General features: G+C 56.7%; 2 protein-coding genes across 12 annotated transcripts in view; both read left to right on the top strand.

The window, feature by feature from the left end:
* Cercam (cerebral endothelial cell adhesion molecule) overlaps window positions 1–10,581 on the top strand; it is a 27,425-nt gene extending 16,844 nt beyond the window's left edge. For 3 of the 6 annotated variants that reach the window (XM_013509392.1, XM_013509393.1, XM_013509394.1), the window contains 11 exons: window positions 1,275–1,385; window positions 1,513–1,630; window positions 2,227–2,361; window positions 2,484–2,688; window positions 5,426–5,545; window positions 5,939–6,015; window positions 6,102–6,208; window positions 7,535–7,667; window positions 8,900–9,027; window positions 9,111–9,314; window positions 9,692–10,581. In XM_013509392.1, coding sequence (XP_013364846.1) covers window positions 1,275–1,385; window positions 1,513–1,630; window positions 2,227–2,361; window positions 2,484–2,688; window positions 5,426–5,545; window positions 5,939–6,015; window positions 6,102–6,208; window positions 7,535–7,667; window positions 8,900–9,027; window positions 9,111–9,314; window positions 9,692–9,944 — 1,591 coding nt within the window. In that variant the 3' untranslated portion in view covers window positions 9,945–10,581. The other 3 variants (XM_013509391.1, XM_005413539.2, XM_013509395.1) reach the window with 3 other exon arrangements.
* A 6,420-nt stretch (window positions 10,582–17,001) lies between these two features.
* The window catches only part of Odf2 (outer dense fiber of sperm tails 2), a 34,601-nt gene continuing 32,942 nt past the window's right edge, over window positions 17,002–18,660 (top strand). For 3 of the 6 annotated variants that reach the window (XM_005413543.2, XM_013509396.1, XM_005413544.2), the window contains exon 1: window positions 18,369–18,600. In XM_005413543.2, the coding sequence (XP_005413600.1) occupies window positions 18,437–18,600 (164 nt within the window). In that variant the 5' untranslated portion in view covers window positions 18,369–18,436. Of the gene's footprint in view, window positions 17,073–18,368; window positions 18,601–18,660 lie in introns of those variants that run through there. The other 3 variants (XM_005413547.2, XM_005413552.2, XM_005413546.2) reach the window with 3 other exon arrangements.

Here is an 18,660-nt window from a genome sequence, read left to right on the forward strand (position 1 = left end):
GGGGGCCGCGGCGTTCCCGCGCCAGCCATGCGCTCGGCCCCGCTGCTCGCGCTGCTGCTCCTGATGGGGCCGCAGTTGCGGGCTTCAGGGGTCGCGGGGCCGCCGCTGCCCTCCGTGGTGCTGGCCGTCCTGGCTCGCAATGCCGAGCACTCCCTGCCCCACTACCTGGGCGCCCTGGAGCGGCTGGACTACCCCCGGGCCAGGCTGGCCCTTTGGTGAGCAACCCGGGTGTGGGCCCCCCTGGGCGTGCAGCCCCCAGCCTCGTGCGGCCCCACGCTCCTCTGCGACGCGGCCCGACGGGGCCTCTGCTGCCCCACGCCCAGGGCAGACGTCTGAAGCCACAGATAGACGCGGGGACCCCCCTCCCGCCCCTCCTTCCGGCCTCCCCTGCTCACTGGCCCCACACCTTCTTGCCCCAGCCTTCGTCCCAGACGGAGCCCGGGGGACCTGCGGTGGCTGGACGGGCAGCAGAGCAGACTGGACGCCCTGGGGTCCCGTGGGGCCGCTGCGCGACAGGGACTCCAGACTGCAAGCTCCTGGGGAGCAGTGGGGGCGTCTGGGGACTGTCCCCGCGCTGAGCTGGTGCCACGTCCTCCCCGTCTTGACCGTGGCGTCCCCCCGGGGCCCTGGCATCGCAGGCCACAACCCCAGTCTGGAAAGCCAAACGGGGAGGGGCCGGCCGAGGCTGGGGGGAACGGAGATGACAGGCTGTCCTCGCCAGCAGCAAAGCCGCGGGCGGAGCCGGGCCGGGGAGGCGCCCGCGATCCCCAGTGTGGGCGCGAGTGAGCTCCCACCCAGGAGGCCTGACACGTACTTAGTCTTCAGTTCTGGGCAAGTGGCTTAAAGGGACCAATCCCGAGCCCTGGGCGAAGGCCAAGGCTTGGCTGAGCCCCACCGCGAAATGGGCCCCTCCGCCGGGCTGGGAGGCTGTGGCCGCTGAGCTGGGCCCATTCGCACTCTCAGGCTCGGGGTACGGTTCGTCCTGATACAGTCTGGGGTGGAGGAAGGCAGCAGCGCCTCTGTCCAGTCCTTGTTCAGAGAGGGGACGGGCCTGGCTTGGGGTCACACAGCAAGGAAGGAAAGTAAGCAGCAGATGTGCCGGGCATTGAAACGCGCCCTCTAATCTGGGCTGTGACAGGCAGGGCAGCTGACATTAGGGCAGAGGGGCGGCCCTTGGCCCAGGGTGAAGATGATGAGGTGCCATGGGGTCCGGGCCGCCGTGGGTTCAGTGCTGTGGCTGAGGCCCCTCAGCCTTTCTCCTCCCGTGTTCCCAGGTGTGCCACGGACCACAACGCAGACAACACCACAGCGATGCTGCGGGAGTGGCTGGCGGCTGTGGGCCACCACTACGCAGCTGTGATGTGGAGGCCTGAGGGGGAGCCCAGGTGTGACTGAGGGGAGGGCAGAGGACAGCTGGCACCCAGAGGGGACGCGGGGCCACCAGAGCCACGCCCTCCAGGGCAGGAGATGGGATGCGCCTGCCCAACACATCTCACTTCTTTCCCCGCTCAGGTCCTACCCGGAGGAGGAGGGTCCCAAGCACTGGACCAGAGAAAGGCACCAGTTTCTGATGGAGTTGAAGCAGGAAGCCCTGACCTTTGCCAGGGACTGGGGAGCTGACTATATCCTGGTAAGGAAGCCTGGTTTAAGATTGGGCTTCTGAGCCAGGCATGCTGGCACGGGCCTGTAATCTCAGGCTGAGATGTAGGAGGAGATGTAGGAGGCTGAGGCAGGAGGATCACCGCAAGTTCAAGGCCAGCCAGGGCTACATCTCGAGATCCTGATAGAAATCTTGGTGGAGGGCCAGATCATATTCGAGTGTGGCTAGCGACATTTGAGCTCCAACTCAAATGACTAGGTGCTAGGCTAGGTACTAGCTCCCTGAGACAGGCCTAGGCTACATTCTGGGCCTGAATTCCTGGGGTGTGCCCAGAGTTTACACTGAGCCGAGCCCTCTGGCCGGGCACTCGCAGGTCTTTGCATCTGCTCCCTTAGCCGGCTCTCAGAGAAGGTCTTAGATCAGCTGCTCAAGTCCGGTCTCCAGGCCCCACCCTAAGCCAGTGCTCCGGCCACGTTCTGGGCGATGAGCGGCTCTGCCGGGTGTGGCGGTTGGAGCGCAAGGGAACTCCTGCTCTGGGCCCTTGGCGGCTGGAAGACCCCGCCCAGCCACCTCCTTGGGGGCTGCAGCCCAACAGGGCCAAGGCCTGTGACGTCCCCTCCCCCCAGTTTGCAGACACCGACAACATTCTGACCAACAACCAAACGCTGCGGTTTCTGACGGAGCAGGGGCTGCCGGTGGTGGCGCCCATGCTGGACTCGCAGACCTACTACTCCAACTTCTGGTGTGGGATCACCCCCCAGGTGAGCGGGACGGATGGTCGGAGTCCGGGCTCCCCGGAGGAGCCGCTGCACAGCCGGGAACCTGCAGGCCTTGGGGTCTGTGGCAGGGGAGGCCTGCAGCCCACAGTGTTCCCTGTCCCCAGGGTTACTACCGCCGCACAGCCGACTACTTCCCCACCAAGAACCGCCAGCGCCGGGGCTGCTTCCGGGTCCCCATGGTCCACTCCACCTTCCTGGTGTCGCTGAGGGCAGAGGAGACAGCCCAGCTCGCCTTCTACCCCCCTCACCCCAACTACACGTGGCCTTTTGATGACATCATTGTTTTCGCCTATGCCTGTGAGGCTGCTGGTGAGGACCCGTGCCCCCTGTGCATCTCTCAAGGCCTCAGGGCCTTTGCACGTACTGTTCCCCTTCTTGCTCTGCGTTCTGTCCTGTTAGTTGCTGCTTGTCCTTTGGGGCATAGCCTTTCCTGAACCCCTGCCCTAGCAGGTTCAGTGCCCTCATGCACTCTTTCACTAAGTAAGCATTTGTAGACCGGCTGCTCTGGCCATCCCTGCCCTCTCAGCCTCCATTTCAGTCCCAGCTGTGCCAGGAAGGAGAACTCCTTGATTCTAGGTGCTCTGGAAGCTTAGCCTAGAGTCAGCTGGGCCAGGGAAAGCTACTGAAGGTGAGCAGTTGGTCCCAGAACTGAAGTACGGACAGATGATGGACAAGAGCAGGAAAGAGCTTCCAGGGAGAGGGACCAGTGGATGTACCAGGCGCCAGAAGAGGGCAGGTGACTCCCAGTGTAGTAGCACATTCCTGTAATCCCAGAACTCAGGAGGCTGAGGCAGGAGGATTGCTGCAATTCTGAAGCCAACCTACGTGCATAGCAAGACTTGTCTCTATAAAACCAGAGAAAGATGGGGCGGGCAGCAGGGGCAGTGAGTGAGGGGGCACAGTGCCAGTTTACCTTATTTTTTGGTGGTGCTGATGAACCCACCAGGGCCTCCAGCATGGTGGGCAAGCGCTGTATCACTGAGCTACCACCCAAGCCTTTTTATTTCTTTATTCAGGAGCGTGCTAAGCACACACTCTACCCGTGAGACACACCAACCACCGTTGTTTTCAGATGAAAGTTACTACAAAGCATTTCGTTGTGGATGACATAAATCTAGTCCTTAGGAAGAGTGGAAGGTGAGAGAGATAGAGATATGAATGTTGGGGTGCCATTCTTCTTTCTCTATTTTTTCTTTTGAGACAGGGTTTTGCTACATAGTTCAAGCTGGTCTTCAATACACTGTGTAGCCCAGGCTGGCCTCAAACTCCCAGCAATCCTCCTGCCTCAGCCTTCTGAGTGCTGGGATTACAGGCATGTGCTACCACACCCAGCTGTACTGTGCTATTTTTGAGAAAGCTGCAGAGGTCATAATTCAACATGGACCTAGACTTGGCCAAAGCAGTGAAGCCTGTGTGATGGGCGGAGAACAGCTCAGCTCATATTCAGAATGAGGAAGAACCCTGAAGTCTTGCACCCAAGCAAGCATCGAGTCCTGAGGGGCCAGGGAGGAGGGTGTGTGATCCTTTGTTCTGTGCTGCAGGTGCTGGGGAACTCTGCAGTGTGGATGAGCAAGAGGGAGAGTTAGCTTGGCAAGGCTGGGGTGAGCTCTGTTCCTTCCTGTCAGCCCGTGTTCATGGGTGCTGGTTTGAAGAATGCAGTGAACCACGTTTTTTTTTTTTTTTTTTTTTTTGGTCTTTTTGAGACAGGATCTCACTATGCAGTTTAGGCTGGTCTTGAGCTCACTTTGTACCCCAGGCTGGTCTTGAACTTGCAACGATCCTCCCGCCTTAGCCTCCCGAGTGCTGGGATTACAGGCCAGTGCCACCACGCCTAGTTTAACCACGGTTTTGTGTCCATCATTCAGGCTTCCAACATACGGCTGCTGTGCACCAGCCCGGGGCCGGGCTGTGCGCTCAAGGCTGGACATGGGACTGGCTTTCAAATACATCATGCATTCTGGGTGTGGTGGCACAGGCCTATAATCCCAGCACCCTGGGAGACTGAGGCAGGAGGATCCCAAATTCCAGACCAACCTGGGCAGTTTAGTGACTTAGCTTCAAGTTCAAGGCCAGCCTGGGCTAGCCGGACATGGTAGCACACACCTCTAATCCCAGCACTCAGGAGGCTGAGACAGGAGGATCATTGCAAGTTTGAGACCAGCCTGGGCTACAAAGTGAGCTCAAGGCCAGCCTGAACTGCAGAGCAAGATCCTGTCTAAAAAAAAAAAGAAAAAAAAAGGGGGGGCCAGCCTGGGCTATATAGTGAGACCTGTCTCAAAACAAGACAAAACAAAATGTAAATAAAAGTTTAAAAAAATAAAAAGGAGGGCTGGGGATGCAGCTCAGCGGCACAGCACCAGCCTGGCAAGCATAAGGACCTGAGTTAGATTCTTGGTACCAAATAAATAAATAAATAAATAAATCAGACTAAGGCTGTAGCTCAGTACAAAGGTCTTGGGTTCAGTCTCCAGTAGTGCCAAAAAGAAAAAGAAAAAAAGAAATACATCATACAGGCTGCAGGGGAGCTCGGTGGCAGAACACTTGCCCAGTGTGTGGGACACTCCTAGGAACCCCCAGCACCACAAAAAAATGAAAGGAAAGGACAGCACACACCTGCCCCTGAGGATGGTTCCAGCACAGGTGCCAGATCCTAGAGAGGAGGTCACCATGGCTGGTAGGTGGCAGATGGTGTGGAAGGTACATCGGGGATGCAGGGGACGCGTAGTGTGGACAAAAGCTGATTGTCCCCGGATCAGGGCTGTACAGCGGGAACGCGGAGAGATGGGCACTTGGGTGCTGGAGCCACAGTGCTCACTGGTGTCCGTGGCCTTTCCTCGCCGCCATCCACCACGCACGGCATGGCCCCAGCCGGGCAGCAGCTCCGCAGCCATCCTTGTGGGCACCAGGTCCTTTGTCCCTGCAGCCCAGAGGTGGGGCCCGCATCCCGGAGGAGACTCGGGTTGGGGTACAGCAGCACCGGCCCGGAAGCTCTCGGCCAGACCCTCCGAGCCCTGCCCGCTGGCTCTCACTCGGCCTTTCCCTGCAGGGGTCTCCGTCTACGTGTGCAACGAGCACCGGTTCGGGTACATGAACGTGGCCGTGAGTCCCCACGGGGGGCTGGAGGACGAGAAGGCCAACTTCCTTCACCTGATCTTGCAGTCACTCGGTGAGGCCAGGAGCCTGCTCCGCGCACCTGCTGGGTGCTCCCTGCTGTCCCTCAGTGCTTTTCCTCCCTCCTTCCCTCCCTTCCTCCATTCTATTCTCCCTCCCTCCCTCTCTCTCTCTCTCTCTTCCTTCCTTCCTTCCTTTTTTTTTTTTTTTTTTTTTTTTTTTTGAGGGTCTCACTATGTAGTTCAGGCTGGCCTTGAACTCACTATGTAGCTCAGGCTGACCTCAGATTTGAGACAATCCTCCTGCCTCAGCCTCCTGAGTGCTGAAATGACAAGTGTGTGCCACCGCGCCCAGCTGGTGTGCCTTTCCTGGGCGCCAGCATTCTGCTGAGGGGGCAGGAATTGGGGCTGGGGGGCTGGCACTCAGGATGGGGCGCCTCCCTTTGCAGTGGACGGGCCCCCCATGCAGGCCTCCGCTCACGTGTCTCGCCCCCCGAAGAGGCCCAGCAAGATGGGGTTTGATGAGGTGAGTGCCCCAGTCTGGGGACTGGGCCGGGGTGGATGGGCGCCCCCCTGCCCTCCCCGCCCCTGCAGCCAGCCTCTGCCCCCCAGGTGTTTGTCATCAGCCTGGCCCGCAGGCCCAGCCGCCGCCAGCGCATGCTGAGCTCGCTCTGGGAGATGGAGATCTTGGGGCGTGTGGTGGATGCCGTGGACGGCCGGTGAGGCTTCCTAGGATGTAGCTGTGGGGTGCTGTGGTCCCTCCTTGAGCTCCCAGAGTGGGCAGAGCAGAGGGGGTGAGTGAGGTTCCTGATTCAGGAATCATCCAAATAAAGCCTGAGTGAGCTGGGTGGGATAAGCCCAGTACCCAAGAGGCTGAGGCAGGAGGATTGCTGTAAGTTCAGAGTGATAAGTGAGTTCAAAGCCAGCCTGAACTACATAAAGTGAGGCCCTGTCTCAAAATAAACAAACAAAAAACCCCAAACAGAGCCTGAGGTGTGCTTTTTTGGGGAGTTCTGGGCAGACAGACGCAGGACAAGACACCCCCCTCCCTCATTCCACCGGAGGGAGATGGAACCAGGGATCCAGGGGTGTCACTTGCCAGCTGTGTGACCCCAGGCACGGTGGCCCCATTGTGGAAACACTAATAGCCCTTAGTCGCCCCATGACTCAGCAAAGGGTTGGCCAGCCAGGTCCTGACACCCGGGAAGTCTCCTGAGAGCTAGGTGTCCCCTGTCTTCCCTGCCTCCACCCTGGACGTAGGTCCCTGATGGGGCTGGGGTTCCGCCGGCTCTGTTCCCCCGGGGCCCCGGGCCAGGCTGCTCTAGCCTCCAGGGGCTCATGGCCCCTGTGTCTGCCACTGTCTGCATTACACCCCAGGCCCCCCTTTTTTTCCTTCCTGGGGATTGAACCCAGGGCCTTCTCCTTGAGCTACACTCCCCAGCCCTTTTTTATTTATTTTAAGACAAGGTCTTGCTAAGTTGTTGTTAAGTTGCCCAAGCTGGGCTGGAACTTGCAATCCTCCTGCCTCAGCCTTCCAGAGTTCTGGGATCACAAATGTGCACCATCAGTGCCAGCTTCCCAGTGCTTTTTTTGTTTTTTGTTTTTTTTGAGACTATGCAGTTTAGGCTGGCCTTGAACTCACTTTGTAGCCCAGGCTGGTCTTGAACTCACAGCAGTCCTCCTGCCTCAGCCTCCCAAATGCTGGGATTACAGGTGTACGCCACCATACTTGGCTTCCCAAGCTCTTTTGATTTCAAGATGTCCATCTTGTGCTTGGGACTCTGCCCAAGAAGCCCCCAGCATGTCACCCACATCCATCCTGGGGCCCCTCCGTTAGCCCTGTACCCTACTCCCTGCTCCCTGGGGCTTCTGAGGTAGCTGTGGTTCCCCAGGCCCTGTCGCTGACAGCGTCTGGCCACAGGAAGCAGCCACAGAGCTGAAGCCTGCAAGCTAAGCTCGGGTGCGACTGTCTCCACGCATGCAGGTCAGGCCGCCTGGAGGGGCCGCTGGCCAGCACCTGTCCCCATGGTCCCCGTGTCCCACAGGCTGCTCAACAGCAGTGTCCTCAGGAGGCTGGGCGTGGACCTGCTCCCCGGCTACCAGGACCCCTACTCGGGCCGCACGCTGACCAAGGGCGAGGTGGGCTGCTTCCTCAGCCACTACTCCATCTGGGAAGAGGTGAGGGGGCCCTTCGGGGAGCAGAGGCCCAGCGGCCCAGGCCCAGGCAGCGGGTGTTCAGGAGCAGACGCAGGGAGGCCTGGAGCCTGGCATGTGTGTGCTTCGCACTTGGGGGCCTCTGCCAGGCCTGGGGGCTGGGGGCCGGGGAAGGAGGGAGCAGGGCCCTCAGAGTGCACGGAGCTGAATTCCTGTGTGTGCACACACATGCCCACTTGCGCACGTTACTGCCGTGAAACCTAGGGCCTCACACATACTAGGCAAGTGCTCTACCAGTGAGCTATCACCCCAGCTATAACCTCTTACATTTTTGAGATAGAGTCTCCCTAAATTGCCCAGACTAGCCTCGATCTCATAATCCTCCTGTCTCAGCCTCCCAAATAGTTGGAATTATAGGCAAGAGTGCTGCCTTACCTACCTTTACTCCTTGCCTTTATGTTCTCATCTTTATTTTTATTGTATATGTTCTTTTCATATCTGCAAAGTTACTGCTAGGCATGGTGGCACACACCTGTAATCTCAGTTTTCAGGAGGCTGAGGCAGGATTGCCATGAGTTTGAGGCCAACATGGGCGACATAGAAAGACCCTATCTCAAAACAAACAGTATTACAAAAAAAATACAAAAAGTATTTTTCCTTGTGATATGGGGGGCTGGAGTCTCTCTTCTTCCCACCAGCCTAACTTTAAGAGGCTCAGGAGACCTAAGTGACTGATCGTGGAAATCAGCAATAAGGTTGAAAGGCCAGGCGTGGTGGTGCACGCCTGTAATCCCAGCACTTGGGAGGCCGAGGCAGGAGGATTGCCACAAGTTCCAGGCCAGCCTGAACTACACAGCAAGCCCCTGTCTTTAAAAAAAAAGGTTGAAATCTCAGCCCCACCACTTCCTGCCATGTGCCGTGGATGAGCCACTGTCTGGCCCCCATGTCACGGTTCCTGTCCCTGGTGTCCCTGGAGATGAGCCACGGCCTCTGGCATCCAGTTGGCCTCAGTGAATGGTGCAGGATGGTGGCGGCCACCATGATTCTCTCTGGAGAGCCGCGGTGGGGCCTGGTGGGCCTTGGTGCTGAGCAGGGGCTGAGACTTTAGTCACTGGCACCCCGAGGGCTGCGGAGCAGCTGCGTGGCGTGGCCAGGGCCGAGCACCAGGAGCGTGGTCGCTGAGGCAAGCAGTGGGCAGGGGAGAAGGGGAGAGCACGGATCTGCAGGGCCCTCGCTCACCCTCCTTTGGACCACAGGTGGTTGCCAGGGGCCTGGCCCAGGTGCTGGTGTTTGAAGACGACGTCCGCTTTGAGAGGAACTTCCGGGGCCGGCTGGAGCGGCTCATGGAGGACGTGGCGGTGCAGAAGCTGCAGTGGGACCTGATGTAGGCCGTCTGCAGCCCAGGGCAAGGGAGGGGCGGAGAGGTGCAGGACCTGCAGTGACCAGGGCCCTCCGTGTCACTTGCAGCTACCTCGGCCGGAAGCAGGTGAGCCCGGAGGAGGAGGAGGCCGTGGAGGGGCTGCCGGGCCTGGTGGTGGCCGGATACTCCTACTGGACGCTGGCCTACGCCCTGAGCCTGGCGGGTGCCCGCAAGCTGCTGGCCTCTCAGCCCCTGCACCGCATGGTGCCTGTGGACGAGTTCCTGCCCATCATGTTCGACCAGCACCCCAAGTGAGCCTGGGGGCAGGTGGGCAGGTGGGCAGGTCCCCTGAGAAAATCAGACTTGGCAAAGAGAGGAGGCTGTGCTGCCTGCGTGGCTTTTATTTTTATATATTTTTTTGGAGGGAGCTTTGTTTTGAGATAGGATCTCAATGTGTAGCCCAGGCTGGCCTCAAACTTGTGGCGATCTTCCTGTCTCAGCCTCCCGAATGCTGAGATTACAGGTGTGCGCCGCCATACCTGGCTGCATGGTCTTTAATCCGATAATTTCTCGTTCTGAGCCTCAGTTGTCAGGGCTGCTGCGAGAAGCCTGGGGTCCCTCGGGAAGACCTGCTGGCGTGGGATCTGGGCGGAGGGGTCACCTGCACTGTCCCTCCCCACCCACACAGTGAGCAGTACAAAGCGCACTTCTGGCCGCGGGACTTGAAGGCCTTTTCCGCCCAGCCTCTGCTCGCCGCCCCCACCCACTATGCGGGGGACGCCGAGTGGCTCAGTGACACGGAAACATCTTCTCCTTGGGACGACGACAGTGGCCGCCTCATCAGCTGGACTGGCTCTCAAAAAACCCTGCGCGACCCCCGCCTGGACCTGGCAGGAAGCAGCAGGCACAGCCTCCATCCGCACCCCAGGGACGAGCTCTAGGTGCAGCTGGCAGGGACAGGGGACGGGAGCAGCCCTGCTGGCCTGGGTCTCCCTTCTGCCCTTGGCTGGGGCGGGTCTGCTTCTCTCCTGTCCTTGGCCGCCGCACTGTTGGTCCGATTGCGTCCAGCCCTCTTTCTCTCATCCCGTCCAGTGTCTGCTTCAGCGGGTCCCCTCGCTGGGCACCCGGGCATCCTGCCTCTCAGGATCCCTGTCCCACCAGGCCAGATGATGGCTTCGGAGGAGGAGACCGACAGCTGGCAGGAGCAGAAAGCCGGCAGAGGACTGGCTGTCACCTTAGGCTGGGCCCTCTTAGGTCGGGAGAAACCACTCAGAGCTGGACTGTGGTCCTTCTGAAGGTCACACAGCCAAAAGGCAGGCTCAGAGCCCGGCCGGAGGGCCAGAGGTGGCCCCTCAGCCTTCCTGCGAGCTGGGCAGACCCCAGGCCCTGTCCTCCCTCAGGACAGAGCGGCTGGGGCCCTGCCTGCCTCTACCTCCACCTCGCCCCTCCCCTACTCCACGACTGGGTCTTGCCGGGACCTCTTCCCCGCCAGGGGGAAGTGCAGGGGGGGATAGACCTAGCAGGCTGAGGGTAGCACACAGTAGGCCCTCAATAAAAGCCTGCTGCATTTGCACTTTATACTTTGTCACCGCTGGCTCAGCCTCTCTGCATCTCAACTGGCCCGGGCTGGCCTTGCCCGCCGAGGGATGGCGCTTGGCTTGGGGGGAGGTCAGAACCACCCGGCCCCTGGTTGCTCAGTGGTCCTGGGTGGGGGCGTTAATTGCCCCGCGCCTTCCCCTTCCCTTTGGTAGAGTGAGAGTGGGAAGAGAAGCCGGGGGTGGGGGTGGTGAATGCTCCTAGTCCAGCACTGGGAAGGCTGAGGCAGGGCTACGTAGTGAGTTCAAGGCCAGCCTGAACTACCTACCCAGACCCTGTCCAAAAAGAGTGGAAAGTAGGTCACAGGCTGGGGGGGCAGCAAGGACTCACCTGGGGGCACTGACGTGGCCATCGATGTCACTGCCGGCCTCACCTTGCTGGTCAGAGTGGGCACCGACCAGACCCAGGGCTGCTGATTGCACCTGCCCTTCGCCCCTCGCCCTCGCCCTCGCCCCTCTGCCCCTCCGCCCCTCCGGCTGCATTTAGCAGCTGGAACTTGAGTTTATAGGAGGAAGCCTTGGGGCGGACACAGGATTTCCCTCGTGGCCCTGATCAGTGGCGCCACCAGAGGGCGCCAGGCAGCAGAGCCTGGACCTGGTGAGGCAGGCACCCTTTGGTGCGGCCTGCGGCGCAAGGGGAGCCTGGGGGGTTGGCGACCTGTGGCTCGGCCACCCTGGTAGTCACAGCGGAGGCTGCTCTCTGGGCCCTGTGGTATTCTCTTTGCCGCCCGCGTCGGGCCAGCATCCGGGCCCGGCACCTGACTCAGATGGCTTCTCTCAGACAGCTGTGGTGGCGCAGGACCTTGGAAGGTGTCCTGAGAATCTAACAGGCCGCACCCTGGGGGTAAGGTCTGGAACCCAGTATCACTGTAAGAAGTACCTTGGGCCAGAACTGTGGGCTTGGTGCTTTGTTCCAAGAATTGAAGCCATCAACCCCATGTGGTGGCGCACATCTGTAATTCCAACACCCGTGAGGCTGAGGCAGGAGGATCTTGAGTTCAAGGCCAGCCTGGGCTACATAGGGAGATTCTGCCTGAAAAAAAAGCCGGGCACGGAGGTGCATACGTGTATTCCCAGCCTGTGAACCGAGCTTTCTTCAACTCAAGGCAGAGGCCAGGAGGTGCAGGTGACAAGCTCAAAGGGCCTGCATGTGACACTCAGGTGGGGATGCAGAGGAGCAGCCGGGTACAAACATCTGGGGTGTGGGGGACCAGCTCCAGCTGGAGATGGGAGCTTGAACCCCTCGGTGCTGGTCCTGAGTTCCTGGCCCCAACCGCACATTCCCTGTGGGGCCCCTGGGGACTCTGTTAAAGTGCAGCTTCCTGCCTCTGCCAACCCTCCAGAGGCTAGGTCCGGCCAGGTGTGAGTAAACACAGCCACCCCAGCTTTGGGAACCCAAAGAGCTGGCCACCTGAGGCTCACCCCTCACAGGCCAGTGTAGCAAAAAAGTGTAATTTTTTTTTTTTTTTTTGAGTCAGGGTCTTGTACAATTCAGGCTGCCCTTAAACTCACTACATAAGCCGGGCGTGGTGGCACGCACCTGTAATCCCAGCACTTGGGAGGCTGACGCAGGAGGATCGTTGTGAGTTTGAGACCAGCCTGGGCGACAAAGTGAGCTCAAGACCAGCCTGAACTGCATAGGGAGATCCTGTCTCAAAAAAACCAAAACAATAAACTCACAACATAGCCCAGGCTGGCCTCAAACGTGGGGCAATCCTCCTGCCTCAGCCTTTTAAGTGCTGGGATGATAGGCATGCACCACCACACCCAGTGTATAAAGCATAAGAAGCCACAGAAGCCCACAGTGGTGGCACACACCTGTCATCCCTGCACTCAGGAGGCTGAGGCAGGAAGATTGCCAGAAGTTTGAAGCCAGCCTGGGCTCCCTAGTGTGTTCAGGGGCAGCCTGGACTACAGAGCAAGATCCTGTCGCAACAAACAGACAAAATTTACATGCAGTAAGATTTACCTTCAGTCTGATGGGTGAGCAGTCGTGTCACCACCACTCCAGTAAAGACCTGGGACTGACATCGTCCTCTGCCCAGGAAGGACCCCTGTCGTCACTTTGCAGTCAGCTCCTTCTCCCAACCCCCAGGAGCCACAGATTCAATCCCTGTCCCCAAAGCATCACAGGGTTGGCGCCACATGGCACGTGACCTTTCAGGTCTGTCTGCTTTCACCCACTGTGGTGCTTTTGTGGCCCTCGGCGCAGTCAGGGTCTCATTCCTTCTCACGGCTGAGCCCCTCAGAGGGCGCGACCCCAGCGTATTTATGGATCGCGGTTGCATATTTGAGTTGTTCCCAGGTATGAATAAACTCCCATGAATATTTGGGCACAGGCCTTTGTGTGGATCTAAGTTTTCATTTTCAGTGGGCATGTGGTGCACACCTGCAGTCCCAGCACTTGGGAGGCTGAGGCAGGAGGAGCACTGACTCTGAGGCCACCCTCACCTGTACTGAATCCAAGGCCGGCCTGGACTACTACCAGGACATGTCTTGAAAAACCCAAAACCAAGCCAAAACAAAACAAAACAAAACAAAGAAAAACAGGCCAGCTCCTCTTTGGAGCGTGGATTCCTTCTCCCCAGGGCAGGGATTCAGCAGTTGCATCGGGCCCTGGAGGAATTGTTCCTGAATGGAAACCAGTAATCAGACTCTTGGGCAAATACAGAGGCTGGAGCCTGAGCCCCGAGGACTGTGGCCCGTCCGGGACTGCGGCACCCTATGAAGACAGTGGTGTGGGCTGGGGCTGGTGCTCCTCCTTCATCTGTGGTTCTTTTTTTTTTTTTTTGAGACAGGGTCTCCCTGTGCAGTTCAGGCTGGCCTTGAGCTCACTCTGTAGCCCAGGCTGGTCTCAAACTTGCAACAGTCCTCCTGCCTCAGCCTCCTGAGTGCTGGGATGACAGGTGTGCGCCACTACGCCCAGCTCCACTTGTGGTTATTTCTTTTTTTGTTTTTCATCTGTGGTTCTTTCTAAGCAACAAGACAAACCCAAGTTCCTTTACAAAAACAAGTAGGAAGATAAAATCACTGTTTTATTTGAGACAAGGTCTCACTCTGTAGCCCAGGCTGGCCTCAAATTTACGGCGATTGTCCTGCCTCAGCCTGATGAGCGCTGGGATTACAGGCACCCGCCACCACTGTTGGCTATAAAGTCACGGTTGTTGACATTGTGAGATGGTGGGCCTGCGGGTGTAGCTCAGCGTAGACACTTACCTGGCGTGTTTGAGGCCTGGCAGCATCCATCCCCAGCACCACAGAGGCCTGTAGAGCACACCTGTGACCTTCCACCCAAAACTCATTGGGCCTGCTTCTCTTCCCCATCCCATGCCCAAACACAGCAAACAGAGGTAGGAAGGAACGGGCTGAGACAGCCAATCAGAAAAGTGCTATTTTCAATCTTCCAGTTGAATTTGGTGCTGTATACAGGACCAGTCAGATGATGCTCTCTACAATTCTTCATTTGCATGTGGGCACAACCAGTCAAAAGACCCTGTTCCCCGTCCTTTACAGATGGCAGGAAGCCATTGGTGCCTTTTTTTTTTTTTTTTTTTTTAAGGTAGGTCTTGCTATTTAGTCCAGGCTGGCCTTAAACTCAAAGCTATCCTTCTGCCTCAGCCTCCTGAGCGGTGGGATCACAGGCACGTGCCACCATATGCAGTCACTGATGCTTTTGATAAGACAGTTTATACATGATGTAAGGCTAAGTGAGTGTTTCACTATGCCAGTGCCTTGTTTGCATGAGAGGGAGATGTCCTGGGATTGTGTGTGTGTGTGTGTGTGAGAGAGAGAGAGAGACAGAGACAGAGACAGAGACAGAGAGAGAGAGAGAGAGAGAGACAGGATCTAACTAGGTAGCCAAGACTGCCCTTGAATTCCTGAACATCCTACTGCAGCCTCCCGAGTGCTGGGACTGCACGTCTGGACCACCACCCTTGGCTACCTTTCTCATTCCTTGAGTCTCTCACACACTTGGGCCAGGCAGGGTCTTGATTTTCCAAGGGGATCTCAGGGAGGAACATCGAGCATAGAGGGGGTGTCTTTTTACAATAATCTGCACATCTTGATTACTTCCCCCAGAATGAGCTCAACACTGTGAAATTTCCAGGTCAGGAGAGGTGTTGGCCTCTAAGAGTTGTGAAGGTTACATCAAGACAAAGGCGGCTTCCCAAAGGTCCCATCAAGTTTCAACCTACAACAATGTGGAGACTGCTTGCTACTTCCCAGGGTCTAGAACCAGGCTGCCATTGCCCTTAGGATAAAGTGGCGAGGGCCTAGGGGGAGATTCAAGTGTAGAATGTGTGTTTCAAGTGCCCGAGGCTCGGGATTTGATTAACAGCACCAGTAAAAGAAGAAGAAGAAAAAAGTGGCCAGTGACATAGGTCAAAAATGATTTCTTGGCCCAGTGTGGTGGCACACAGCTGTAATCCTAGCGCTCAAGAGGCTGAAGCAGGAGAATAGCTGTTTGAGGCCAGCCTGGGCTACCTAGTAAGGCCCACCTGGACTACATAGTGAGACACTGGCTTAAAGTAACAAAATACACAATGTCTACAAACTGGGCTGGTGCTTTTCTTCTAATACTTCTACCCTCGCCCCTGGTGGCGCATGCCTATAATTCCAGCACTTGAGAGGCTGAGGCAGGGTGATCACTGTGAGTTCCAGGCCAGCCTGGACTACAAAGTGAGCCCAAGGCCAGCCTGAACTATATAGCGAAACCCTGTCTCAAAAAGAAAAAAAAAAAGAAGGACTAATATTTCTACCCTCAAGGAAACAGCACTATGAATTGGGTGCCATATCTTTAAACTTCAAATAATAGCTGTCTTTGGTTATTTTCTCCTTGCTGAGACAAAATACCTGACATCCACAAGTTAAAGGAGGGGGTTTATTTCAGCTCACAGTGTGTGGAGGTTTCAGTCCATAGTCAGCTGGCTCCAAGGCAGGCAGCATGGCAGGGAGCATGGCAGAAACAGTCTGTGAGAGAGCAGGAAGGGAGCCGCAAACAACAGCAAGCCTCCACATCCCTTCCGTCCCATGCAGGGTCTGAGTTTACTGACGGCCACACACACCAGCATGGGCCTTCCCACTCACTGTGCTAAACCAATCAGTGGACTAATTTAGTACTGTGCACCCTTAACCAAAGTATCAGACACCCTTAATATCCCAGTATCATGGAGCCGGGCGGGGTGGCGCACGCCTGTAACCCCAGCACTCAGGGGGCTGAGGCAGGAGGATCATTGTGAGTTCGAGGCCAGCCTGGGCTACAAAGTGAGCTCAAGGCCAGCCTGAACTGCATAGCGAGACCCTGTCTCAAAAAGACCAAAAAAAAGGAAAAAAAAATCCCATTATCTGGGAAAAGCTCTACCTATGAGTGCTTGAGGCTTTAGGCAGACTTGTGATTTGCCTGTGGAGACAAGTGTGCACCACCATGCCCCACTAAATGATTTGCATTTTTGGGTTTTGTTTCTTGTTTTTTTGAGACAGGGTCTTGCTGTGTAGTTTAGGCTGGCCTTGAGCTCGGCAACACTTCTCCAGCCTTGGTACCGGGAATCGAACTAATGACCTCAGGCTTACCAGGCAAAACCTAAGCCACTGAGCTATATCCCCTGGGGTATGCTGGGTTTGGAAGAAAAAAATAAGGTGACTGTATGGAACATGGATACGGATAACCTTGGGTAACGTTATGTCTTGAAGTTGGTGTCTTCTTAAGAGTACAATTTAGGGGCTGGGGATTTAGCTCAGCGGCACAGCACCTGCCTGGGAAGCGCGAGGTTGTGAGTTCGATTCCAGGACCGAAAAAAACAAAAAAAAAGTACAATTTAATGGTCGGGGGCTGGGGATATAGATCAGTGGCATAAGCGCCTGCCTGGCAAGTGCAAGGTTGTGAGTTTGATCCCCGGTACTGCCAAAAAAAAAAAAAGACAAAAAGAGTACAATTTAAAAATTAGGATCTCTTCCTCTCTGTCCTGTACCAGGGAGTGAATCCAGGGTTTTCATACTGAGTTACATCCCCAGCTTTTAAATTTTTTTTTTTTTTTTTTTTGTAACAGGGTGTCGCCAACTCATTAAATTGCCAGGCTAGGTTTGACTCTTGCCTCAACTTCCCCGAATGCTGGGAGCGGCATGCGCCTAGTCAGTCTCCTTCCTATATCTCTCTTTTACCTCTGAACCCATCAATCATTCCACATGGAAAACCACGAACGAGTCAAAGGAGTGGAACAGGGAAAATCAAATACGGTATGGCAGTCTGTGAAAGCGAAGGCGGAGAGGCGAGTTCTGTTTAGGGGAGGCGGGAGCTGGAATTTAAGGGTTCACAGTCGTGTGATCCTGGAGGGTCATGGCTGCGATCAGGGGAGGTAAAGATGTCTAGGAACCAATCCAGGGCGGCCTCGTGAGCCGCGGGTTACCCCCCCACGATTGGCTGACAGCGCCGCATTGTGAGAAGATGGCGGCTCAGCGAGAAGCTCGGCCCAGTAGGTCTGTACAGAGCGCCGCCGCCGTGCGCAGGAGGGCGGGAGGGCAAGAGGAGCGCCCCCTCCTCCTGCGTGGGCCGCGACCCGGGCGCCGTGGGAGGGGGTGGTCTGGACCAGGCCCAGGGTTGGTTTTCCACAGGCATTGCTCAGGCCTGGCCACTAACTTGTTCAGTGGACCTGGTTTTCTAGTTGATTATCGAAGGCAGCGCTTTGGGGCTTCCAGGCGCCTCTGGAGTTCTGGGAACCAGGAGGGTGAGAGACAGGGAGAGGTATCTTTCACAGATGATCTTCTGCTATAGCACACTTTAGAAAAACGTGTGCCTGTCTTAAGAATTGTTTTTTTTCGAGACAGGGTCTCACTATGCAGTTCAGGCTGGCCTTGAGCTCACTTTGTAGCCTGGGCAGGTCTCGAACTCACGATGTTCCTCCTGCCTCAGCCTACTGAGTGTTGGGATTACAGGCGTGCGCCAGCATACCTGGCGAGGAATTGTGTAATGAATACGTTCTTTCAACACTACACACAATAAATCCACCTTGCCATCCCTTTAAGTGTTGTGCCAATGGTAGCTGAGTTTGTTTCTTTATTAATTTACTTTTGTTTTTTTGAGACAAGGATTCACTATGTGGTTCAGGCGGGCCTGACTTCACTATGTAGCTGGGACTTGCCTTGACCTCACAGTTATCCTGCCTCACCTTCCCCAGTGCCGCCATTGTGGGCGTGCGACACCAAGCTAAGTCTGGGTTTCTTAACTAGATATTTAGCATTCAGAGTAATTTGTGAGTTTGTTTCTATTTATAAAATGAATACTTGGGAAATGTTAGTGTTTTAAACATTTTACTGTTTTTATTTCTATAACTTCCGTAATGATCAGTCAAGAGGATATCACTTTCTCTTTCTCCTGACAGTTTTTTCACTTCTGCAGAACTATATTGTTTCTATGTACAACTTTTGTGTGTGTGTGTGTACAACTTTTTTTTTGTCTTCTTGAGACAGGGTCTCACTGTGCAGTCTAGGCTGGTCTTGAACTCACTTTGTAGCCCAGGCTGGCCTCGAACTCACAACGAACCTCCTGCCTCAGCCTCCCGAGTGTTGAGATGACAGGCGTGCGCCACCACTCCCCGCTTACAACTTTTTAAGTATAGAAATAAAGTGACATTTAAAAAAAAATGGCGGAAAGGGAAGCGGGTCCTTGAATCGCCTAGCAAGACCCAGCAGGCCCGCTGGAGGCGTCGCCCGTCTCCTAGGCGACGATACGCGCGACCCGGAAGTGGGCGGGACGCCAGGAGGGGCGGGGCGTCTCTGTGACGCTAAGGCCGGGGCCTAATGGCGAAACCCGAGGGGCTCTGGGGGGGGGTTTGAACTGGCCAATGGGCGAGCTGCCGACCGGGTGTCGGAAAAGGAGGCGGAAGCGGGGAGGAGCGGCCGCCAGAGCCGGACTGCATCCGCCGCGGCGTCTCCATGGCACGACCCTGGCCACCGATTTCAACGACTTCATAAGGAGGCGGTTCTGGGCGCAGCCGTGTCGCTCCTGGTGAGGCCGCCACGCGCGTCCCTGCCGCGAGGCCGCCGCGCTCCCGGCCCGGGCCCCGCC

Source organism: Chinchilla lanigera, unplaced genomic scaffold, assembly GCF_000276665.1.
Source record: "Chinchilla lanigera isolate Chin_1 unplaced genomic scaffold, ChiLan1.0 scaffold00169, whole genome shotgun sequence".
Lineage (NCBI taxonomy): Eukaryota > Metazoa > Chordata > Mammalia > Rodentia > Chinchillidae > Chinchilla > Chinchilla lanigera.